Consider the following 27,032-nt stretch of genomic DNA (forward strand, 5'->3'; position numbering starts at 1 on the left):
AAAGGGAGGGAGCCCCCTTCCTTTATTACAGGAAAGAAGAACAAGGCTTTAGTGATATCTGTAAATTTCTAGGCAGGAAGTTGAGGTTGTTGTGTTTTATGCCTCATTTTCCCTCACTTACTGTAATTCGTATGTCTTGGAGAAATTTCAGTGTTCCTTTGAAGTTTTGCTCAAATTTACTCCTTTTGCTTTTTTTTTAATTTAAATTACTCTGAAAGTTGTTTTCTAATCTGTAATCTAGATCCTAATCTGTATCTGCAGTGCAGTTAAAACATACACCAACTCTCCCCACAAAAACAACAACAACAAAACAAAAAACAGCTGATAAACTTATCATTTACTGTAGGGTATTATCCTTATTTACTGTATAATTCAGTTATATGTGATTTGATACTATATGATCCACTTTCTGTTTAAGAAGTAAAATCTCCCTTTGGTACCGTTTTTTATTTCCCCCATCCTACCTTTTCAGTCTCATTGGCAAACATAGGGGGAGGCATTATGAAAGACTGTAATGGGGAGAGGGGTTTAGAGAAAAATCAGCTGCACTGCAGACTGGCTGTGTCTCTTTAGGCAAATCACTGAAGAGATGAGAAACTTGAAGATATGGTTTAAGTGATTAACTGGATGCCCATGCTGAATAAGAAATTGAATAAAGCTCCTAAATTGAGTAAGATGGGTGGTAAATAAGAGGAAAACACAGGGCTCAAAAGACCAGGATTTCATGCTGTTTGAAGAACTGTCACAATGGGAGTGAGGCCATGAAACTGCTCAATTAACTGGAAGGTATTAGTAGAGAATGGATTATGGGACTTCAGAGTTTAAGAGGTTGAATAGTTGTTGCTGATAAAAGTCTGGAGTGAAAGCATCATAGTGAAATGCTGAAGTGAAATCAGGTCATGGGAGTTAGGGTCAAGGATGTGAGAGGGGGGTGTTTCGTGTGGGCATTAACTTTGAGCTCACCCAGAAAAATTGTGATGGGGAATGGATGTGAAAGGAGCTTGTGAGTTAGGAACACAGACCTTTGGTGACTGCATATGCGTTTGTGACCAGAGGTGACATGATATGAAGGGGTAGATGGTGGAATATTCCAGTCACATGTGCTTCAAGCGTAATGAAGTGTTTGGTTGGGTATAATAACAGTGTTTTATAGGCTGAGATATATGTTGGGTGTTGGTGGGGGAGAGAAGGGATGAGGAAAGTTGCCAGTACTTAGTAGGAGCCTGTTCTGTGCCAGGTGATCCATGCAGTCTACCTCATATAACCCATACCACAGTCCTCTGAGGTTGCCTCTGATACCTCATTTTGCAGAAGAGTAAACTGAGGCTCAGAGATGAATGGTCTGTCTTTATTTCTTATAGCTCATAAGTGGTAGGACTGGGAGTAGCTCTTAAGGTGGAAGAAATATGCAGTGGTCTATATTGAAGGAATGTTTTTTTTTAGGATAGCAAATGTATTACAGAGGATAGTAGGTCAGCATTGAGCCGAATTTAGTGGGCTTCAACACATTTTTGTTGAATTAATCCATATTTTTATAGGTATTTCATGTTCTAATTTTACTTTTCCCTAGGTCTCATTTATTTCAATTATTTTTTCAGGGACAAGATGACAGATTTGTCGTCATCTTCCTTCTTTTCTGATTTTGGGCTCCTGTTGTATTTGGAGGAGCTAAACAAAGAGGAATTAAAGAAATTCAAGTTACTCCTAAAGAATGAGGTCATGGAAGCTGGGGGCTGCCCGATACCCTGGGCTGAAGTGAAGAAGGCCAAGCGGGAGGATTTGGCTAACTTGATGAAGAAGCATTATTCAGGAGAGCAGGCCTGGGATGTGGCTCTCAAACTCTTTGGCAAGATGAACCTGAAGGATCTGTATGAGAGAGCAAAGACAGAGATCAACTGTGAGTGATGCTAGGCACATATCTGGGCGGTAGGGAGATGGAAGTGCTTCCTGGAGCCCGCTAGGGTGATTCTATGAATCTCTATGAGATTAAACCACTCTGTGAGACACAAACTCCATGGTGCTCAAGTACATTGGGAGCTTGTTGTATCATTTGAGTAGCACGGAAGAGGCAGAAGGGTTTTGAGTACTGTTACTCAGCCTGGCTCCTTAATTGGAGGTAATTCATCCATTTTGCACTAATTACAATGCTTAATGGAACTGAGTGATAAGAATTATCCCATTTAGTGTTCCTTTGCCTAAACTACAGATAAAGTCATAGGTTAGGCTAAATTTTAAGGAATCTCAAATATGATTTAAAATCTTTGCTGAAATAGGACTGGGGAAAAATTATTAAGGGACATAAGCTAAGTCAGTATTTTTAGTCATTCCCAAGTATGAAATATGGTAGATATCTAAAATTCGTTATTCATACACAAGTATTACAAAGTGTATATCTATTATTTCCTTTGGGGCTCACTGCATCACTGTGAGGTCAGTACAGACAAGGAAATTTGAGCTTAGATTAGACGACTGGCCCTGTTACAGGGTGGGGGGCATGACAAGAGGTCTCCTATTTCATGTTGTTCATACCACATCACTTCTTCCTCAGCTAGACTGACTGGTGGTGTCTGAGGCTCTGATGGCGCTACTTTTCTTAAAACAGGTAGTCATAAAATTACACCACTGAGGAGAATTCTGGCCCCTGTTCTGGCCATTACCAAAGCTCTCCTTGTTTTTGGCAAATCTCATGATCCTTTTGGAACCTGTTGCAGGGGCAGCCCAGACCATGGGACCAGACAACACCAGAGCCAGAGAGGCACAAGATGATGAAGAGACAGTGCTGGGTGAGTAGATGGGCTTTTGTCAGATTTGGGAGGAGTATGAGCTTATGAAGCTGGATGGGGTTTATCTCCCAGGGGACTTTTATTCAACTCATGTTAACTTCCTCTACTATCCTGTTTGCTGATTCTCATTCAAAAAGAGTGAACAAAACTGGCTCCCTGGCCAAAGTCAGCATCAATGCCGTGTTAATTCATGAGAGCCCTGAATTTGAAAATTCAATTCAAGAGAGCCCTGAATTTGGAAATGTCCAATCAAAGATGACAGTCTTAATAAGCAAAGGTATATTCATGTCTGTGTTTTATGAACTAAAGAATCCCTGAGTTAGCAGGGGCTATTTGGCTTATCACATCTATTCCCTTTCTTTAGAAATGATGCAATAATTGAATTCCAGGGGTGGTGACCAATTACTCCATATAAAATATAATTTCTAGAATCAGGTTTTCTCACTCTTAGTTCAGTACCATTTCCATTCCCCCTACTTTGTTTTGATTTCTATGTAGTTGACTTCCAGTCTGTAAGAGGAAATACAGTACAAAGAAAGCTGGTCCAGGTGAGAAACCTTTATTCTTAATTCAGCTATGTTGCTTTCTAACAGGCCACACTATATCATTCAAGAAATAATTAAGAACTTATTAGTACTTGGAACTTCATTCTAAGTATTTATTAGTACTTGGAATTTCATTCTAAGTACTAATAAATAATTTGCTTATTGTATTAAATGATCTTGAAGATGACTTCCCACTTTGACTTCAATTTCTGATCCAATATAAGGAAGTTTATTTTTGTGGTATAACTGGCCATAAATTTAAGAAACCAGCATTCTATCTTCATAGAGATTGTTCTGTTAGAAAATTTAGAATCTAGATAAAAGTGTAATGAAAAAAGTAAAAATCATCCTTATAATTTCAATTTAAAGTACTGCACTGTACTAGGTATTACACCCTAGAAAGAAAGAATACCTGCCTTATAATTCCATAACTTTTCCTGGGGGAGAACTAAGCATAATTTAGTGGAATATGAACTATGTTAGACGTTTGTCGTGAATGCACTAGGAAAACAAAGGAAAGAATTATTCACAGTTGTCCCTCAGTATCTGAGGGGGATTGGTTCCAGGATCCTCCTCTGATCCAGAATCTGTGGATGCTGAATGAAGCCCTTTGTATAAAATGGTGTAGAACCGCGCATGGAGTTTTGGCCCTCCTCATCTGCAGATTCCCAGCCTCAGATCAAAAATATTATTTGAGGTTGGCTGAATTTGTGAATGTGAAGCCTAGGGATACACAGGACCGACTGAATATTGAAAAAAAAAAATCCACTTATAAGTGGTCCCATGCAGTTCAAACCTGTGTTTACTTTAAAAATTAAATAGAACAATTACAGCTTGTGATAAGTGCTATGAATGAAAAATAAACTGTTTTATGGGAATATGTGAGAGAGAATTATTCTAGCGTTGGGGCTTGAGACGACTTCCTTCCTGAGATAGTGACATTTAAATTGAGATCTGAAGATGGGATCAAACTTTAGGTAAAAATGAAACCATATTTTCATTTTATTTGCACACTTGGGAATTTTTTCTTCTCTTTTAAATATTTTTCACGCTATTTTTCAGTGTTCATTTCTATTAACATTTTACCTGTACAAAGTGGATTATTTTGTAGCTTCAGATCTGTCTTTAGGTCCTCTCTGGCTATTACTGTTAATTGTTGTCTGTGTTCATTTTTAATCTGCATGATGACTGTTCTACACATGTATCATCTTTTTTTCTCTGTAGAGCAAAAGTACAAAATAGAGAAAATATTTTTAGAATGAATTTACTTTTTATTTTCCATCACAAATTCATTTGTCATTGTCAGTTCTATTTTTCCAGTTTGTAATGTAGATTTTAAATCTACAGGAATATTTTTGTTTTATTTACATTCTTTTCTTAGCTAATCCAGCCTGCACTTTGATTTCAGCCTGTATCACTTCTTGTTCCTAACTCCAACTCCAGTATTCTTGCAAATCATAGAATTTGTTTTAATCACGTGTATATTTGTTTTGTTTTTCCTGCTCCATTCTGACTTAGGTGATGGAACAGAATACAGATTTCAAATACAGGAAAAATTTTGCATCATGCGGAATAGAAAGTGTTTGCTTGGAGAACCTAAAGATTTCCGTCATGAAATTGCTGAGGAAGGTGGAAAAGTATTGGAACAGTTGTTTGATGTGGATGTCAAAACCGGTGAACAGCCGCAGACAGTGGTACTTCAGGGGGCTGCTGGAGTTGGAAAAACCACCTTGGTGAGAAAGGCATTGTTAGATTGGGCCCAGGGCAATCTCTATCACCAGAAATTTACTTACATTTTTTATCTCAATGCAAGAGAAATTAACCAGTTGAGAGAAAGAAGCTTTGTTCAAATAATATCAAAGGACTGGCCCAGCACAGAAGGCCCCATTGAAAGGATTATGTCCCAGCCAAATAGTCTCCTTTTTATAATTGATAGTTTTGATGAGCTGAACTTCGCATTTGAGGAACCTGAGTTTGCGCTGTGCGAAGACTGGACCCAGGTCCACCCAGTGTCCTTCCTCATGAGTAGTTTGCTGAGGAAAGTGATGCTCCCTGAGTCGTCCTTACTGGTGACAACGAGACTCACAGCTTGCAAGAAACTAAAGCCTCTGTTGAAAAGCCAGCATTCTGTAGAGCTACTAGGTATGTCTGAGGATGCAAGAGAGGAGTATATTTACCAGTTTTTTGAAGACAAGAAGTTGGCCTTGCAAGTACTGGATTTACTAAGAAACAACGAGATGCTTTTTAGCATGTGCAAAGTCCCCCTAGTGTGCTGGGTCATTTGTACTTGTCTGGAGCAGCAAATGGAGAAGGGTGGTGATATCAGGTTGACCTGCAAAACCACCACGGCTCTGTTTACCTGCTATATCTCTAGCTTGTTCACACAGGTAGATGGAAGCTGTCCTAATCTACCCAACCAAACCCAACTGAAGAGGCTGTGCCACTTGGCCGCTAAAGGAGTATGGACTATGACACATGTGTTTTACAGGGAAAATCTCAGAAAGCATGGGTTAACTAAATCTGATGTCTCAGTTTTCCTGGACATGAATATTCTTCAAAAGGACATAGAGTATGAAAACTGCTATGAGTTCACGCACCTACACATTCAGGAGTTTTTTGCAGCTATGTTCTATATGTTGAAAGACAGTTGGGGAATCACAGACTGTTCCCTTCAGTCTTTTGAAGACTTGAAGCTGTTACTTGAAAGCAACAGCCATAGAGACCCCCATCTGATGCAGATGAAATGCTTTTTGTTTGGCCTTTTGAATGAAGATCGAGTGAAACAACTGGAGGAAACTTTTAACTGTAAAATGTCACTGGAGATAAAATGGAAGATACTTCAGTGGATAAAAATATTAGGAAAGAGTGAACATTTCTCATCACAGCTGGAATGTCTGGAGTTGTTTCACTGTCTATATGAGACTCAAGATGAAGCATTTATAAGCCAGGCAATGAGATATTTACAAAAGGTTGTCATTAATATTTATGGGAAAATCCATTTGCTTGTGTCTTCATTCTGCCTTAAGCATTGCCAAGGTTTACAGACCATTAAACTGTCTGTGGTATTTGAGAAGATGTTAAACTTAAGCCCCCCAGCTGAAACTTGGTAAGTGTGTTAGGTCAGTTCCCTGGATGTGTTCTGTGGGGGTGTGAAGGAAGTAGATTTTCTCAGAGGGAAAGGAGGAGTTGTTTAGCTGAGATCCCAGAGCCAGGATAACCTTTCAGAGATTTCCCACCTTGAGAGAGAGGCCAGGCACTGAAACCCCTTATTGACCAGTCACAGCTACTGGTGAGGAATATGCAAAAACTTGCCTGAAGTATCCATCTTGGCCTGACGGTAATCCCAGGAGAGGGACCTGGCTGAGCATTGTCTGCTGTCAACACTCCCAACGACTAGGGAATGAGTGCTTCAGTCCTCAAGGAGGGGTATGGCGTAGGCCAAACTTACACCCATCAGCTTACATATGTTTAACTTTTAGAAATCATGCCCTCCAGAAGAATAGGAACTAGGAATTTCTTGCTAAACCTAGTGTACATAGGTCATCTCTGTGGGCTCTGTTCCACTGTATTCTACTGATTTAGCTCACCTTCCCTATTGCCTAGACATCCCCGGCCTTTGTATGAAAAGTCTCAGCCCTTTAACAACTAACTGGAGAGAGTCAGATGTGGGTAAGAAATAGTAGGTGCTAGATGAATGTTTTGAAAGAATAAATGAACTTCAGCACTTTCTGCTTATTATTACACCCTCTTCCCTTCCTCAGATTGCCTTTCCTGACTCTACCCCTCTAAGTCTGGGGGAACAATCGAACTATGGAATTAGTTCCATATTAAACTAAAATTAATTGAGGGCTTACGATGTGGTATACAGTTACAGAGTGCACAGGATATTTAACATTCCCAATTTAATGCTGATGAAAGCCATATCTCAATTTACTTTTGAGATTACAAAACTGAGCTGCAGAGTTCACCTAGAAAGTAAGTGTACAATCATTGATTCAAGCACACATCAAATAGTAGCTAACATTTGCTTAATACATACCTGACAATCTTCTAAGCCCCAAATCATTTAGCCTCCTAAAAATCCAAGGTAGATGCTACTTTTACTTATAAAAAACTGAGGTACCACGAAGTTGTGTAACTTGACTGAGGTCACACATTTTATCCATAGTATCTGTACACAGTAAGCACTTGAATGTTTAAGTCAATAATTTATTGCCTAGTTTTCTCTAAGACGTCAGGTGATGTAGAGGTCACCGCTCTATAATGTCATTCATTCCGATTTAAATAAGGTATCGGGGAAATAAGGGAGGAAACCGATATTTATTGAGTAGTGAAGGGGATCAGGATACGTCACTCCAAAATATGCCACTTTTACAAAAGAATTATCTTGAGCTGAAAGCATTTGAGTTCCTGAAATACCTTATCTGCCTAGAAGCAGAGCTTTCCAAAAGAACTCAACTGTCATAAATCCCCTCCTAGGAGCAACCCTAATCTCTTTTTGGAGAATCTCTTTTTGAGACAGAAGTTGACACTACGCAGACAAATGTCACAAACTATCATCTCTCTCATCTGTTCTCCTAAATCCCATTTATCTTTCCAAAAACTCATTTGTTTTTCCATAAGCACCCTTTCTCTTTTGCCTTTACCCTGTGAGTTAGGTGTTTAGATCCCAAATTTTAACCACCCCATTGAGTTACTCATACGTGAGTTTCCCCTATGTGTACCCATGATGAACCTGCTAATAAAATTTGCATGTTTTTTTCTTGTTAATCTGTCTTTTATCAATCTAATTTACAGGGCCCTGGCCAGGAAACCTAGGAGGGCAGAGGGAAAACGGTATTTTTTTTTCCTGCTCTACAGTAGCTATTATGTATAAGGCAACATGCTAGACTTTTACATACTTTAAATAACAGCAGCTACCAATTGTCAGGAGCATTTACAATATGAGACACTGGCTCAGCATTTTCTACAGATTGTCTTACTGAATTTCACAGTAATCCTAAGAAACATACTATTAGCATCACTTTTTATGTTGAAAAAGCTGAGGCTCCTATAGGTTAGTAATGTTGCCAGAATCACGCAGTTTAGTGAATGGTGGTAGAGTTGGAACTCAGAACTATTCTATTGTAGAGCTCATGCTTTTATAATCGCTAGACTATCTGTTGTAAAATCACCCTTTTTGTGTATAATGAGTCTATTGATAGTATGCCTAATAATTAAATTATACAGCATTTTAAAATTTACACAATGCTTTTGTGTACCCACTAAAATTGGCTATTAAATCCTCAAACCCTGTGAAAGGAGATGGCATTTCCATTTTATAGATGAAGAAAATTCAGAGTTCATGGAATTGATGTGACTTGCTGAAAGTAATTTTGCTAGTAAGTGGTAGTACTGGGCTTATACCTGTGGTTCTTAATCTGTGTCACAGTCCCATAATGTCTACCCATTATTCCTAATCTTACTCACTGGGGTCGGATGTTATTTTTCTTCTTGATACTGGCTCTTCAGGTTTTTGAAGGCTTCTCTCTTATCTTCCCTGAGTCTCTTCCTCCTAAATGAAGTCGCTCTTGTGCATCAAAGGAGTGTGTCCAGGGGGTTGGGAAAGCTATTGGGCAAATAAAGCCTCTGGAGTGCCAAAAGGAAGGCTTCCCGGTGAACTGTGCCCAGCCAGACCTGCACTGGGTGTTCTCGCCATTCCCAAAGCCCACTTAACTTCCACCCTGTACCAACTTCTGAGAGTTGCCTGGGCTGAATTAGGATCATTGGTCTTTTCTTTTCCCAATTATTTAGGCAAAGGGATGTTGGTTGCATTACTCATTGTTGGCAAGATCTCTGCTCTGTGCTTCATACAAATGAACACTTGAGAGAATTGGACCTGTGTCATAGCAACCTTGATGAGTTAGCAATGAAGACTTTTTATCAAGAACTAAGGCACCCAAACTGTAAACTACAGAAACTATTGTAAGTCTGACATGAGAAAATTTAATGGAGTTATTCCAGTTTCTTTCTTTGTCCCACCTCCCACTCCTACTTCTTAGGGGCAACAGTAAACAAATATTTAAAATCCACGGAGTACAATAACCAAGAATGTGACCAGTGGACACCTCTGAGGACCTGGAAGCATAACTGATTTATTCTGGGAAAGATAGCACAGAACATAGTAGCTGTTGACATGGTTTTTTGAGGCTTAATTAGGAATTTTCTAGATGAAAAAGAACACAGAGCTAAGGCATTCTAATTCTAGGCAGGTCAACAAAGCATTTTCGAAGAAGTTCTGGAACACTTTTTTTAATTGAAGAATAATTTATGTTCAATAAAACGCATAGATATTAAGTGTTCAGTTTGTTGAGTGTTGACAATTGCATACACCTCTGTAACCAATACCCAAAACAAGACAGAAAATAATTCTATCACCTCAGAAAGTTTCCTTGTACCCCTTTCTATTCAGTCCTCTCACCCCATCCAGTCCCAAAGGCAACCACTTTCTAACCTCTATCACTATATATTAGCTTTTTCTGTACTTGGAAGTCATTTAGATTGATTCAACAATATGTGTATTTTGTGTCCATCTTTTGCTCAACAAAATGTTTATAAAAATTTATCCATTACTGCATGTTTTAATAGTTTATTTCTGTTTTTAATTGTTAATTATTTAAATTTATTGGGGTGACCATGGTTAGTAAAATTATATGGGTTTCAAGTGTACATTTCAATAATACATCATCCATGTATCACATTGTGTGTTCACCACCCAGAGTCAGTTCTTCCATCACCATATATTTGAGTCCCCTTTTCCCTTCTCTACGACCCCCTCCCTCATTTCTCTCTGATAACCACTAAACTATTGTCTGTGTCTATTAGTTTTTGTTTCTTGTTCCTTTATTTTAATCTCTGATTAGCATTCCATTGTATGATATACTACAACTTGCTCATTCATTCTCTGTGAATAGACCTCTGGGTTTCCAATTCTTGGCTATTCTGGATAAGGCTGGTGTGCATATTCTTGTGAAAATCTTTTATTTTTTTATTTTGTGACATATGTTTTCTTCTCTTGAGCTAATACCTAGGAATTGGAATTGCTAGTTCGTAGATATATATTTAACTTTTTAAGAAATAACCACCCAGTTCTCCAGAGTGGTTTTATCATTTCATAGTCCTACCAGCAGCATGCGGAAGGTGCAGCTGCTCCTCATTCTTGCAGACATTTGCTATTTTAGTCTTTAATTTGATTCTAGATACTCGTATCACATTTTTACATTTGCTTGTTTCCATGTCTCCCTCTTGTCCATTGGCTCTACTAGGAGCTGAAACTGATCCTGTTTTTTTCTGTATTCAGTGCCCCTCAATGCACACGTGGCCTAATTGGTGCTCAGCAATATGTGCTGAATGCTGAAAGAATGATAGATGTTGGTTCCTATAAGCACTGAAGATTAATGTTCTTTCATGGGGGTACAGGCTTCCCCCTAAATATTTCCCTTAGATTCTCAGTGTTTTTAGTGAAATTTGACCTTAGATTTCAAGCAACTAGATTAGGTCTGGATTTGCATATAGATGTAGTAGGCAGTTACATATATGTTATAATTCAGGGGTTCCTGGAAGTCATTTTCGCTCACCCTCAAATATCTCCCCCACACATTGTCCCTTCACTGAATGTCACCAATACAATAGCTAATGTCTTTTTTTGGGTTAAATGGTTTCCTCTTTTAGAATGCAAGGGTACCCTGGTACTGTGAAGGTAGTTTTTGGCCTTTCCCACCTTAGTGGGGCCTTAGACTCAAGTCCCATTTCCCTAAAAAGTGAGACTGTACTTTTGATTTACATTTAGTGAGTGCCTTAGCCACTTTTACTAGATGATGGTGGTTAGTGCTCTAAATGGGGAAAAGCTTTATTTTCTTGTGCTTGCCTGGAAGGAGGTCAGGGTGAAGGGTAGGTAAGTAGTGGGCAAAAAGGAGGTTTTGAACAGTTAGCAGTGTGAGCATGCTAAGCATTTGGGGCCAGCAGAGGCACTACAGAAGAATCAGGTACAGCTAACAATGACTGAGTTAGGAGATGGAAAAATCAAAAGAAAAGTGGGAGGATTTAACGTCCTTCGTATTTTGCTTTGGGCTGTCTCTGTACACCTAACAAAGTTCACGAGATGACCGCATTTTTGCAATAATGTTTTTTCCTAATGCGTATCAAACAGTTGATGTTAACTGTTAACTCACCTTGGCTTATTTAATGGATTAAATATTGTGAATGTTGTAATTACAGTATTTGGAATAATCCCAATAATTTTTGGTCGTCATTTCTGGGATTTAAGAGTTTAAAAACTCCTCTTCTGCTTTTCCTGATGTTATCATCTTCTTTTCCATGGTCAAACAAAGTTGAGAGTATCAGTTGTCAGGATATAATGTAATGGACACCTAAGTGGTAACCCAATTGTTTTTCTAAGTAACATCCTGAAACTTGAATTTATGACCTGACCTGGAATATGAGGAACCCTAAGTAAGATAAGAAATGGCAGGAATATTTAGAAAACATCTAAGAGTTATTTAGGTTTGAAAAGAAAGGGGTGCTGTAACGAGGGACAGATGATTTTGTAATCCCTCCTGTGTATTTTTTTCCGAAAGGTTAAGATTTCTTTCTTTCCCTGATGGTTGTCAGAATATCTCTAGTTCTTTGACTCACAACCAGAATCTGATGCATCTCGACCTGAAAGGGAGTGATGTAGGGGACAGTGGAGTAAAGTCATTATGTGAAGCCTTGAAACACCCAGACTGTAAACTACAGAATCTGAGGTAAGCTGTGAGGTTTTTATTACAATTGATACTTTGTCCAAATAGACTCTTCCAGCCTGGAATTGCTGTTCATAGCACCACCTTAAATCTACTCGTACTTGCATGGTATGGAATAGTGGGGATCAGTAGATTGAGGCTGATTTCCTACTGATAGGACTTCTAACTCCTTCCATCCCCCCCATCTGAAGACACCTCACTGTACAGTTCTGTGTCTCCATCTCCTAAATTGGGGAGGGGAGTCAGACCCAGAATTTATAAAGATTTAAGTTTTTTTCATATTTAAATGCAGGAATATGTATATAATTGTATCTTTAAATTCTCATAGAGAAGAATGGACTAATGGTAACTGAGGGCAGTGCTGTGCCAGGCTTGGTTTTATTTAATGTTGATAATGAATCGCCCTCATCTTATAAGTGCAACTCCGTGACCAGTACAGAAAGTTGAGGAAGAACAGTGTAGCAGCTGTCAACTGTGAAGGTGCTCACTCGCTGTCATATATACTCTGGATCTTAGTGGTGGGCCTGATTTTCTTTCTTTGTGAAAGTGAGCTTAGCAATCATACTTGGTCTCCACACTGTGTGTCAGGTTTCAAGAAAGATCTTATTTTACAATGAAAATTCCGTTTCTGACAAAATAAAAAATCATTGCAGTTGGTTTTCCCTTTGAAGTTTTTGTAATTCCTGGAGTCGGTGGTGGTGGTCAAGAATGAACCTTGATGCAACAAAGACCAAGACAGGTCTGTATTTGTGGGAAGCATGATAATCTGTGTAGGAAAAAAACAAGTGAAATCTGAGACAAGATCTTTTTGACTATGAATTCTGTTACCATTGGGTATTTTAAATCTCACCAGTTTTTACAGGATGAAATTCACTTACAGCATGTCTGGAAAGTTGTTGGATAATTCTTGAACATGTGTTAAGTTACAGGCAGGCCAGGTTTGGGTATGGGTTATACTATCTATGAGGTAGTTTTAGGACATCTTGAGGAATTTTCTGTAACCTGCAGCCTCTGGTCTAGAACCCAGGTGACAAGTAGGTCATTGGTTCCTGTCTAAAAGTAAAACATATTAATAGCAAATAGCTCTTAAATAGAGGGCAAGATGTTTTCTTACAGGGGGAGCCCTGGATCCAACACAAAATACCTTGGCACTTGACAGATCAGCAGGACTTGATAAAATCTCTTTCATCAGTTGCGGTTTGATAAACCTTGATGTAGACCCAGTTACTAGGCATTCAGACAGGAAAACATCTCTCTGGGCCAACTAGTCAGGTTCCTTGCACCAGTGAACAGAACATTGGGGTGGCAGAAGTCATCAAAGCTTTGTAATAACCAAACACTGCATTATGTAGGACTGGATATTCTCCTGTTGTGGGTAGCCAGTGGGGAGTAATCAAGAGGCCTGTATAGACTGTTGCCATTTCATGTGGGAAAAGTTCCAGTTGTGTGTTTATTTCAGACCTCATGTTATAAGAGCTATGGACAGTTGACTGGCCATGTAATATATGTGCTTATGTTCTGTCCCTCTAGTGTAATGTTCTTTTTCTGTTAAACTTTAGTAATTTGTCAACAGTTCCCATAACATTGGAATCTTTTGGTTTCTAGATGGGCTCTATCCAAATACAGTGTATAAGATTTCCTTCATTTCCCTGTATGCTTGGTTGCTGATGTAATACCATTTGGTATTACAGCGTTTCCCCAAAAATAAGACCTAGCTGGACAATCAACTCTAATGCGTCTTTTGGAACAAAAGTTAATATAAGACCTGGTTTTATTTTACTATAATATAAGACTGGGTATAATATATAACATAATATAATATAATGTAATATAATATGTAATATATAATATAATATATATATATAATATAACATAATATGTATAATATATAATTAATAAAATTAATATAATATAATACCGGGTCTTATATAATATACTATAATATAATACCCGGTCTTACATTAATTTTTGCTCCAAAAGACGCATCAGAGCTGATGGTCTGGCTAGGTCTTATTTTCAGGGAAACACGGTAGTCTCCTTGGGCTGCTATAAGAAAGCATTACAGACTGGGTAGGTTAAACAACAACATGTATTTCTCACAGTTTGGGAGGCTGGAAATACATAACCAAGGTGTTGGCAGGATTGGTTTCTGGTAAGGCTTCTCTCTTCGGCTTACAGATGGCCACCTTCTTGCTGTTTCTTCACATGGCCATTTTTGTGTATTCGCATTCCTGGTGTCTCTTCTTACAATGACACCAGTCCTATTGTATTAGGAGGTCTGCTCTCATGACCTGATTTAAAACCTAATTACTTTCTCAAAGGCTCTGTCTCCAAATACAGTCACATTGGGGATTAGGGCTTCAACATGAATTTTGGGGAGCATTATTCAGTCCATAACACCTTTTCAGGGCAAGTGAGGTTTTTCAGCCTGAGCGTATGTCCTAGGTCATCTGTTGAGGTCTGATTCTGGACTGAGGCAGGATCACCTTCTGTTTCTACCTCTGTACACCCTGATTTTGATAAAGAGAACCAATTCCCAAGGGACTCGAGTTGATAAGTCCTTGATTAAAAGAATAGAGCAACTCCACGTTCCGGGAATGCTGCTGACGCAGGACTCTTCTTACAAATAGCTGGTATCAGGCTCAGCCTCAACCAAAGTGCAAGTTGTCTCTAAATATGAGTCTCAAACTATGGACTCTACATGCACTACTTCTGCTTCCCTTCCTTTATTTTTTAGAAACTTTTATTTTCAATTTACTTCTTGTTTTCACTCTTAAGGACTGGATTCCTCAGAGAGCGTGTGTTGGCTCCCATGAATAAATGAGCTCTTGGCAGACAGGGGAGTAACAGCTTTTACTCCTGCTTTCCCGTCCATCTATTTCAGAAGTCAAAGAATGCAAGGCTAGAGCCATACTTCAGTCCACCATCTCCCACGTTGTAGTTAGAGGATATTCCTCCAAGATTAAAAAAAAAAAAATGATCATTTAAAAATATTTTTGAATGTTTTTATATGGATTTTCATAAGAAATTGGGGAGGTGGGGATGGAAAAGACGTGCTTCCCACCCTTCCCTTCCCAACTCTCTGTTAGAGCCTTCTGCTTGAATTAAATAACTCATTCTATGCAGGGAAGCTGTATTCTCACAAAAGGTCCCAAAGACCCATATCCAAGTCACCACATGCTCTGTCTGAGTGAACAGTGGTTATAATTTTTCTCCAAGTAGTGGTCATTTCTATTTTTCTGTGTTTTCCAGTTTGGAATCCTGCGACCTGACTACGCGTTGTTGTCTGAATATCTCTAAGGCTCTCGTCAGAAGCCAGAGCCTGGTATTTCTGAATCTGTCCACCAATAATCTATTAGATGATGGAGTGAAGCTGTTGTGTGAGGCCTTGAGACATCCAAAGTGTCACCTAGAGAGACTATCGTGAGTCTTTTTGCTTTGTTTTCTGTAGAGTCATTTTGTTTAATCTTGTGTAGCTTAGTTATGATCTGAATGGGCAAACCGCCTGGGTCTTGACACGAGTTGGGTCATTTGTCAACCCTGGATGGGCTCCTCCTTTTCTTCCTCTACTGCCCTTCTTCTTTTACCCAACTTTTAGACACTTCTTCTCTTCATGATTGAATTCTTAATTTTCATTTCTTTCCAGGCTTCTCCTCTCCTCTCCTATGTTTTGTTTCATCATGCCCTATACATTGCTGCAATGGAATCCATCATTTTTAGTAGCTTTGATGACGTTGAGTCTATAGTTGAGGTGTAGGAAATGTAAGTACCAGCTAACTTCTCTGAGACTAAGAAGAAAAGCATGAACTTGGGAATTTGACTGCTCCCTTACCATGTGTTTCTCCTTCAGCTTAGAAAGCTGTGGACTCACAGTGGCTGGTTGCCAGGATCTCTCTTTGGCTCTTACCAGCAATAAAAGGCTGACACATTTATGCTTGGCGGATAACGGCTTGGGAGATGATGGACTAAAGCTTGTGAGTGATGCCTTGAAACATCCACACTGCATTCTACAGAGCCTTGTGTAAGTTTCTGCCCATTTTCAGCCTCCCATTATAATACACATTTTGAAATACATTTAAAATGGGAAAATATTAATGAATGTATTATGTCTCCTGTTTTTTCCCCTGTCATCCTTAATGATAATGAAGATGATGAGCTTGATGATATTAATAACTGCCATTTATTGTGTCCTTACTGTGTGCTGGGCGCTGTGCTATATTTGTTTAATCTGCACAAAAAATACTTGGTGTCAAATTGGCCACCTGAGTTCTAAGTGTCTCGTAGTACAGATGAGGATTGTGGGGCTTAGAAAGATTATGCAATTTGCCTAATGCTCACAAGAAAATGATGAATTTAGAGCTAAAGTCCACATATCCAAGTGCATATTCTGGGGTCAGAACAGGTAAGGAATACCATTGAGCAGAAATATAGCATTCCATGGTATGGCTAGATCACACTGTGATTATTCTGTTAGTTGCTGCTGGGTAATGTCCTAGATATCAAATTGATGAGCCAAAATTTTTTTTTTTTTTTTTCAAATCCAAGCTGTCATTTATTCACTTTATGAACATGCATATAAATGTAACACGTCTTAGTATTCTCATCTTTAAAATAAAAATAGAATACCCAATATACAAGTTTATTGTGGGTTAAATAAGATAATTTATTTAAAATTTAGCATTGTGTCTGATGCAAAATAAATATTCAATAAATGGTAGTTGTTATTGCAGACGTAATAATCCCTATATCCCATGGCTTGAGTGAAGATTCAGGGAATTATTTGAAGGTTTCTAGTAAAGATATAGCTATAGATATAGCTATATAGATATAGATAGATATAGATATAGATATTATATATTATATATATATTATACGTACAATACACATATATTATACACACCATACGTATAATATATATAATATATAATATATGTATATTATACGTATAATATATATATAATATATACATATATATTATATGTTATATATTCATTTGTTGTTGTTTTTTGTTTTTTTTTTTAACTTGTAACGATTTAATAAAGATTCTTGAAAAGCAGAAACACATTAAAACAGCAATCATAGTATGAGAAGGTACTCTGCAATGGCCTCCTGCCCCCTGTTTTGCAGCTCAGAGCCAGGTTCTGTAATTCCTGCTTCAGGAATTTTGGACAAAGATGTATGTCATTTATAACTGAAACACCCAAGGGGATGGATTATGTAAGGTCAGTTGAGCCAAATTTTTTATTGGCAATATGGTTAAATTGCCTCCTGATAAATTGTTTATATTCCCTCAGCAGTCAATCTAGGGGCCTGAATTTTAATATCCTCACTGGGTATCTACAGTCTTTTTGATCAATATTAATTAATTGAAAATAACTTTACAGTAAAATATTTGATGTTGAGCATCTTTTCAGATGTTTTTGGCCTTTAGTAGTCTAGAAATTGCCTCATTATAGGCTTAGTTTTCATCTGAATGTGTGCTTTTATATATGTTATATATTATGGTTAATATCCCATGTACATTGTTACTATTACTTTTATATATTAAAAATAATTTACCTAGAATGTTGCTGTAGTTCTAATTTTCCTTATAGACATTTTTAGAATATGGAAGTTTAAAATTTTTGTGAAATCTAATTATCTTCTCCCTTATCACTTTAAAAATTTTTCTCATAATTGAAAATAACAATTTTTTTAAATGCCACTTATGTCATCTTTTTCATACTGTTTAAGGTTTAGTTTTTAATAATTAAATGTTAAATTATTCCAAATTAATTTTGTTATAAGGCTTAAACTTATTTCTCCCCATATGTCAGGTCTGTTGTCCCCAAATCATTTGATATAATATATCTTTTCCTTACTGATTGGAAAAGCCACTTTTATTATGTACAAAAAGTACTTTATTATGATTACTCCCATTCTTTTCCGTATGCCTGTTCCTCTGCTCTATGTAGCTACTTCTGCAACAGAGTACTATATTTGTATACAATGTAAAGAGGTTAACATTTCATTTATAGCAATAGAAAGAACATGAATCCACTTTTAGCCCAATCTGGTGTAAATCTGTTTCCCAAATGAGACAGCCAAAGAGGCAATGAGGGAAGAGAGTATTTGATCTGAGATGGAGTGTCGGCAAGTACATAAGGGATCGTAACGTGAAACGTTTTCAAAGATATACATCTCTGGGCCATAGAGCAGTGATTCTATCTTTTCCTCTCACTGTCTTTCCTGTAGGCTGAGACGTTGCCATTTCACTTCACTTAGCGGCGAACATCTCTCATCTTCTCTCCTGCACAACCAAAGCCTGACACATCTGGATCTGGGGTCAAACTGGCTACAAGATGATGGAGTAAAGCTGCTGTGTGATGTCTTTCAGCATCCAAGCTGTAATCTTCAGGACCTGGAGTAGGTATTCTTTGACCTTACTTTTGTGTAGCTTTAACTACTGTGAGGGCAGGAGAGAAAGGGAAAGAAAGGTACTGAGAGCTGAGTGTCAGAGAAAAGAATAAACAGCTGATTCCCTCTCTCTCATTCTGCCTTAGACTAGCTGGAGAAGTCTGTTCATCAATTTTTTTAAAAACAATTAGTACAGTAATCACAGTTAACGTCCCTCAGGTAAGGAGGACCAGAGCCATCACGCTGAACAGTAACCATTTTATTTTTCCCTTGGTTGTGCCTCAGTGTGTGTCCTCTACCTTATGTCCATGAAGCTGAAATTGTGCTCTATTAGTTTTTCTTTCTTAAAATTCAGGTTTATAAATAGGTCAACTTTTAAAGAAACTGGGAATGGAATTTTTAAAAATATCCAACAATCCAGTCATTCTTAAACAGCAATCGTTTTATTCCTGTTATGTTCTTTCTTACTCTGTGAGTGGGTGCCTGGTATGTGTATATGTAATTGTGATGACTGTGTAGACATGACTTTAAAATTTTCTTTTTACGTGATAGTATTTCAGAAACACATTTAAATACTTATATACAGTTATCTTATTATCTTAATGGTTGCATGATATTTACTATTTAATTATATAAATGTTGTGGCTAGAGTGATGCAAGATAGAGGTGTCCCTTAGCGATCTCAGCTTACTTTCCCCACTAGGGCCTCCCCTGGGACTAGTAGCCTGGGTGAGTCATTAAGGTCTAACCCCAGCATAGTTTTTTTAAGAACTATAAATTCAAGATTGTTGGTATACCCAGAAGTGTTTGGCTTGACTACACTGACTCATGATAAGCAAATTTCCAAATGAGTTTAATAGTTGATTGTCATATCTATAAACACTAAAGTGATTGAACTCTTGGGTCCAATAAGCACCTGTACTTTCAGAAAACTGATACGATATGTATTACAGTGTGATTCTCTGATATTTCCTTGATTATTATTCAACTGGAAAATAAAATTTTACTTAATGGAAATTGTCATTGAATCCAATACCTCTATTTCAGCTACAGAGATACAATTTCTAAGTGACCTATACACAGAAGATGTTTGCTTAGCCCAGTTACTTGTCTTAGCATTGCTATAAACACATAGACTAATTGTGCTTTCTTAGCTACCTTCATAGTCTCTATACAGGCCGTGCCACTGCCTCAACAAGTGTTTACAGCAAATTGAGCCTGATGCTGAGGGGACTAAAGGTTATTATTAAAGTGATGCTCTTGTCCTCAGATAACTCACAAAATGCTAATAGGGAGATAATATAAAGCCAACTATAATATTAATATATTCCATATGTTGTTATAAAGAAGTTTCAAGGAGCAAGGAGTGGGACAGAGGAGACTGAGTTGCTGTAGTCTTGACAGGTGAAGAGGATTTTGTTATATGCAGATGTCTGTCAGAAGGAAAGAAGAGAGAAAAGGGGAACAAGGATAGATATGTTATATTTGGAAAAAAAATAGATGTATATAGTTGGAGAATAGGGTAGGGACAAAGTATGGAAAGAGAATGCTTGAGGCCAGATTGGACAGGAAAAATGTCTTTTATATGTAGCTTGCTTTTTTCTTCTTTGGAGGTAATACTTTGAGACAGATTCCTGGACAGCAATTTTGTTTCAAAAATATATTAGAAACTGAAATTATTGAGATCTGTGGGTTCCTTGGGAAAGCTTACAATACTTTTTTTAGTATTGCTGGAAATAAATGTTTATACCCTTGATTTGGGAAACTTGATCGATAATAACCTGTTTGTGGAAGAAAGCAGTTTTATGCACTATTTTTTCCTGCCCATTAATAAAGCCCATCTGTTTCTACTGGTCATGTTAGATCTTCTTATGAGTGTCCTGAACTGTAGATAAAAAAGGCTCAATAAAAAGGCTCAAATACTTGTGCATAATTAAGCCTCACAACTAGAGGTCTCACTTTTCTTTTGTATTTCTTGCAGATTGATGGGCTGTGTTCTCACTAGTGCATGTTGTCAGGATCTGGCTTCTGCTATTTTGAACAACCCAAACCTGCAGAGCCTGGACCTTGGGAACAATGACTTGCAGGATGATGGAGTGAAAATTCTGTTTGAGGCTTTGAGACATCCAAACTGTAATATTCAGAAGCTCGGGTGAGTTCAATTTTTCATTAGGAAAATGATACCTATTTGGTGGCTTGTATACTTAGAAGAAATTTAGTATATGGAGAGAGGATGGGAATAAATGGGGCTAGAAGGTAAGTTACTCTCAGAAATGAGAATCCTACGTTCAAATATAGGGATCAATGTGTATTATATGTTGTTTAGTGTAGAAGCAGTATTTCACATTTCTTTGTGTCTTCCTCAGTGCGTTGGACAGGGTATGTATTAAATAAATAGTACTTGATTTAGGTCTTTTACATGCTATCACCCTTCAGATAGCCCATCTGTCCTTGAATTAATTATTCTTATTAAATCAAAGATTTTACTAATCATCTTCTATCTAGAAAAATGCTATTGATGCTTTCAAGGAACTTGCAATCTAATCTTATCCTATGTTCTGCGTACTTTTTATGTTCAGTTATATATCGTTTAGATTTTTTTCTCTTTAAAATCTTGAATTGATATTGGATAGTACTTTATACTTATACAACATGAATAATTGACCTCTGAGTCAAAATTTTGCTTTACACGTAAGAAGCCCAGACACTATGATATGTCTCCCTGAATCTGCCAAGAAAGTGCTGCTTTTCCTGTTTTCATTGACCATTTATATGTTTTTATCACAACAATGATGTTGTAACTATTGGGTCTGAAATTTAATTTTGTCCTACTTAACACCCAATAAGTTAGCCTATTACTGTCCCATGAATGCTGGCAGGAGACATAGAATCCTACCAGAGACAGACACCTTATTACTCATAGCATAGCCAACTGCACAGCATTAGGCACATTTGTGTCAGTTTCCTTTGTGCCCCAAGTCCCACAAGGTCAGTGTGGAGGGCCTGGATGGATGCCGGTACATGCAGTGGCTTGCATCCCAGTAGAGGAACATTGAGTTTGGGGACCCATCATCTTATAGCAAGCAGTGAATAAGCCTGCTCTTAGTCCTGGAGGGGGAGACATTCATCAAGGTTTCTCACTGCAAATGCTTTCTAGGAAACAGCCCAGGTAAAAAGTTGTCAGGACCTTGCATTTTTGTCAGCAAAAATATAGGAGGGAGAAAGACCCATAGAAGAATGTCTCCCAGCGATATCGATCCCTTTTTTTCCTACACAATATAGTCCTAGCTTCTGGTGAATCTTCACAAGGACATGACACTCCACTGGCCTCTTGATTAATCTGACCAACTTTATATACAGGGAATCATGCTTTATATATTCTTTTGTGTTATGGTTGTGTTTTTTTATTTTTGCTTAATGTTATGATTATAAGAGTCATCTAGTTGCTTCATGTAACTGTAGTTCATTTTTATTGCTGTAAAAGATTCCGACGAATGCCCATACCAAAAACTATAACCATTCTATTGTAGGTGGAGACTTGGGGTTGTTTTCATTTTCTTTCTTTTATGACTTAGTGATGCTATAAATATTTTAATACATAAATTCTGAGTCACCAGCATAGACATTTATCTAGAATAAATAGGAGGGAGATATTGTCAAAAGGATTGTACCAATTTATTCTGCCACTTCCAAAGTTTCTATTGCTTTCTATTCTTGACAGTTTTGTCAGACTTAATTTTTAAAATTTTAGCCAGTTCTTTATTGAGTAATTTTTGGTATAGTATTCCTATAATTTTATCTTTTCATCTACATTTTAAAACTTATTGGCAAGTGTCTAATAATATTTTATCATCTGCTTCATTTCTGTATCATTTCTAGTGATTCAGATATCTAGAGATGTTTTATTAATTATTCTTTCTATCTTATTCTACTTTTGTTGAATTTATTTTACCATTCTTTTTCTAAGTTCTTGAGTTGGATGCTTCGTTCATAAATATTTCTTCTTTTCCAACACAGACTTGAGGTTATGATTTTCTTTTAAATCATTGCATTAATTTCATCCTACAAGTTTTTATACTGTATACAATGTTTTTGTTATTTTTGAGTCTAAAATATTTAACTTCAAACCATTATTTTAAAGTGCATTTCTTAAAGTGTATTTCTTAATTTTCAAATATAAGAGTGGTTTCTTGTTATCTTTTTATATTTACACTCTAGCATTTTGGTCTGAGAACATACAGTACATGATTTCAGTTCTTTGAAATATGTTGACATTTGCTTCATGGCCTAGTATATAAGTCAGTTTTATGTGTTCCCTAGTGCAATTGAAAAGAATATGAAGAGCTGTTGGTTGCCATATTTCGTATTAATAAGATTATTAATCCTCTTCAAGTCATCTATAATTTTTGTGATTTTTATCCAGATAATTTAATTATGGTAAAATATGTTTAAAGTCTTTTTTATAATTATTTGTCCTTCATTTTGTAGTTCTGTTTTTGTTTTCTGTATTTTGAGACTTTTATTAGTGACTGCAAATTTAGAATGATTTGTTTCTTGATGAATTCTTGATAATCTTTTATGTCACCCTAAGGTTTATTTTGTGTGATATTTATGTACCCTGTGTCATCATTAGTGGTACTATTGCTCCATTATGTTAATGTGTGTTCCATGTGGGCAGCAACTGAAGAAAAAGTTTTGTATACTCAGTACCTCTATAGGCCCTCAATTGTTGAATGACTAGATAAACATAAGGTGAAAATTAAATTTAAATTGGTTGGGGGAATCATCAGGTGCAGAAGGTTGAGTTTATCATGCTTCTTTAGTTCATTGTATTGTATTATCATTGGTTTATGCAAGGGCCCACAACTGATTGATTGATGGTTGGTTAGTTGGTTAATTTATCTCCATTAACCATTCTCCTTCCCAGCCATGGACAACTGACCTAATGTGTTTGAAATTTGCCATAGAATTGTGTGTATCCTTGTAAAAGATGTAATGTTTTTTGGTGTATGCATTTTTATTTATATAAATGGCATGGTGCTAGAGATCTCATTATATAACTTGCTATTTAAATACTCAATACTATATTTCTAAAATTTACTTATGTTACTGCATTTTTAATGCTGTTCAAGGACTCAACTGCTTTATAGTTTTCCTTAGTGTGCTACCATATTTTATTTATCCCTTAGACTATAATTATGAACTTGTAATTCATGATATTGGAAGGGGTAGATTCAGTCTATAAATGTCTAGTAGTAATGAATATGATAAATACTTATATTCCTTGGATATACCCTAATTGTACTCATTTTTTAAGCTTCTGGAGTTAACCTACACTCCCAGCTCACAGATTTCTTGTGTGCTTGCTCTCTGTCATGGTATAAAGTTAACTTTATCTGTAGTCTCTCTTCCCTGCAGGCTGGCATATTGTGGTTTGACCTCTCTCTGTTGTCAGGATCTCTCCTCTACTCTTAGCAGCAACCAAAGATTGATAAAAATAAACCTGACACAGAATACCTTAGGTTGTGAAGGAATTACGAAGTTATGTGAAGGTTTGATGTCTCCTGAATGTAAACTACAAGTTCTAGGGTAAGTCTTCATTGGCTTCTTAGAAGAAAAGTTTTCTGGAATGAGGAATCGGGGGAGACACTGGTTTATTGCAGTCCTCAGGAGCAACCTGATTGTGGACCCTTGGATATTTTCCAGGCCTTTTTTTTTTCCTCCCATAGAACACGGAATTTCAAGAGATGTAATACAGAATAGTGGTTAAGAGCCACAAACTCGAGAGCCAGCCTACCTGAGTTTCATTTCCAGCCTTGTCACTTACTAGATATTTGAACTTGTGCTAGTCCCCAGTCTCTTGCGTTTGTTTCGTTATCTGTAAAATGGATGAAATGATAATATCTACACAGGTTTATTGTAAGAATCGATCACTTTCATCAGTATAGGCAATCTTTAAAACAGTACCTAACATAAACAATGTGTTAGCTATTTTCATCAGTATCATTAGTAGTACTGTTTCGCTTGACTAGAAAAACGCTCTTGGAGGATTCTTGTAATTTTTAATGTTTCTCTCTTTCTCTTCTATATTCCATGTTCCTTCAACTATGGTATCTCCCTTACTGTATCCCTCAGGTTCCTTTCCTACTCCCAGCCATGTTAATATTCTCTCCCTACTTTAACAGAACAGTTTTTTTCTTTCTGAAATAAATTCTCCAGAGAAAGTAAAGTACTGTGGGAAAATTGAGTACAAGAAGAGATGTTCCCTTGTTTTCTCAGGTTGTGCAAAGAGGCATTTGATGCGGAAGCCCAGAAGCTGCTGGAAGCTGTGCAAGTTAGCAATCCTCACCTAGTCATTAAGCAAGATTGTAATTATTATAATGAAGAAGATGGTTCCTGGTGGCAGTGTTTCTGATTTGAAGAACTTGATATTCTTTAAAAAAAAAAAAAAAAAAGTAAAGTAAAGACCTTAGAGTGATCTGGGGCTCTTAGCTTAGATACTCTTTGCCCAGACATATTGCATTTGATATCTGTTAGATATAGGTTAATCATTTCTCTGTAAAATGTTTGTTCTACTTCCCACAGGAGTTGAGAGGCTAAAATAAAATGAAAAACACAAAACTCTGTGAAAATTGCACCGTGATTTTAATTGGATGCAGAACTTAAGAATCCAGATGTGAGGAGCCTAGAAATGAGACCAGAGGGTGGGGCCAGGGAAGATTGTGTTAAAGCGTCTTGTTTCCTTTCCCTCATTCCCACTGCCATGGCTTAGTTCACAGCCTCACCATCTCTGGTTCATTTTATTGAATGCTTTTCCGTGTGTATTCTTAGATCCCCAGGGTCAAAATCACTTAGGTGTTACTTAAAATGCAGATTCCTGAACCCCATACTAGACTTAATGAATCAGAATATCTGGGTGAAGGTCTTAGGAACTGGCATTTTAAATTATTTCCCAGGCTATTCTTTGGTACATTAATATTTTAGAATCACTAGTCTTAATAGAAATGGGAGTCTACTTCTGCAGTGAACTATTTTCTATAGTCTACTGTGAAGATATAAGGAGATACAAAGATTATTAGGGTTAGAGCTAAAAACAGGTTCCTCTGTTTGACAGAAACATCGCACAGTAAAATTTTCTGTAAAAGAACGTTTTCATTATTTATTGCTATGTAACACACCATCCCAAAACTTAGTGGCTTAAAACAACCACTTTGTTATATGTCATGACTTGGTAGATTAAAATTCAGAAAAGGCTCATCTAAGCATTTCTTATGTTCCACATGACATCATCTGGAGTCCCTTGGTGGTATTCAGCTGACAGCCAGGTTGCTCTGGAAGCCCCAAGATGACTTTAGTCACATGCCTGGTGCCTTGGAGAGGATGGCTGGAAGGCTGGTTTGGGTTGGGTCCCTCCTCCCTCTAATCTCAGCCTCTCCATGTGGTCTCTCCAACAGAGAAGATAAAGTTCTTTGATGAGAGTTCAGAGTTTGAAGAGGCCAAGTGGAAGTTGCCAGTTCTTGTAAAAACTAGTCCCAGAATTGGCAAAGTAGCTTCTGTTTTACTCCATTGGTCAAAACAGTACAGGCCAGCCCAGGTTCAAGGGCAGTCACTTCTTGATGAGAGTAGTGTCAAAAAATATGTGGCCTTCTTTTGTCTACTGCAAATGCTATCATTTTTTTCTTCCTTTCTGAAGGAGATGATAAAGCCTCTTAGCTGGTATAGTAGTAGCTCCTGAGTCAATATGGCAGGGATAGAGACAAGAGTGGACCCTGGCAGTTAGAAGGGGGCAGACGGTAATCGTCAAAATTTATAGGTAATGTTACTGGAGCTGATATCTACACAGAACAAGAATATGGCTGACATTTGTCATAGACAATACTTGGAAAAGAAGTCATTACTGAGGTTGATTCCCAGTGATAATAGTCCTACAGGCTAAAGAAAGCTACCTCAGGCTGTCAGAACAAACTCAGAAAAGGAAGTACAGTAGTCCCCCCTTATATACGAAGGATACTTTCTAAATCCCCCAGTGGATGCTTGAAACTGCAGATAGTACTGAACCCTATATATATTATATTTTTTTCTTATGCGTACATACCTTTTCACTTAAAGGAAGTACTTTATGGCTTCTCTTTGGCATAACTGAATTGCCAACATCACTTGCCCTTTGGGGCCATTATTAAGTAAAATAAGTTACTTGAACATAAGCTCTGTGATACCACAACAGTTGACCTGATAAGAAAGGGCTATTAAGTGACTAAAAGTGGAGAGTGTATACAGCATGGACAAAGCGTGGACAAATGGATCATTCATGTTCAGGGCAGGATGGAGCAGGATGGTGTGAGATTTCATCACTCAGAACAGCACAATTTAAGACTTACGAATTGTTTATTTCTGGAATTTTTCTATGTAATATTTTTGGACCATGATTGACCTTGGGTAACTGAAACCTTGGAATTTGATACTTTGAGTATGGGGAGACTACTGTATGCATCAGAGAAGTGGCATTCCTTTCACATGGCAATGAGCAT

General features: G+C 37.3%; 1 protein-coding gene across 1 annotated transcript; it reads left to right on the forward strand.

Annotated features, from left to right (window-relative positions):
* Nucleotides 1–1,569: 1,569 nt before the first annotated feature.
* NLRP14 (NLR family pyrin domain containing 14) lies at nucleotides 1,570–25,186 on the forward strand. The gene is made up of 11 exons (XM_074335932.2): nucleotides 1,570–1,897; nucleotides 2,712–2,783; nucleotides 4,847–6,434; nucleotides 9,122–9,292; nucleotides 11,944–12,111; nucleotides 15,361–15,531; nucleotides 15,959–16,129; nucleotides 18,343–18,513; nucleotides 20,486–20,656; nucleotides 23,923–24,093; nucleotides 24,784–25,186. The coding sequence occupies exons 1-11, from the start codon at nucleotides 1,606–1,608 to the stop codon at nucleotides 24,917–24,919; spliced, it is 3,282 nt and encodes a 1,093-aa protein (XP_074192033.2). The 5' UTR covers nucleotides 1,570–1,605; the 3' UTR covers nucleotides 24,920–25,186.
* Nucleotides 25,187–27,032: the final 1,846 nt, after the last annotated feature.

Source organism: Rhinolophus sinicus, chromosome 14 (assembly GCF_057876585.1).
Source record: "Rhinolophus sinicus isolate RSI-liver-muscle chromosome 14, RSI-T2T, whole genome shotgun sequence".
In the NCBI taxonomy this organism is placed as follows: Eukaryota; Metazoa; Chordata; class Mammalia; order Chiroptera; family Rhinolophidae; genus Rhinolophus; species Rhinolophus sinicus.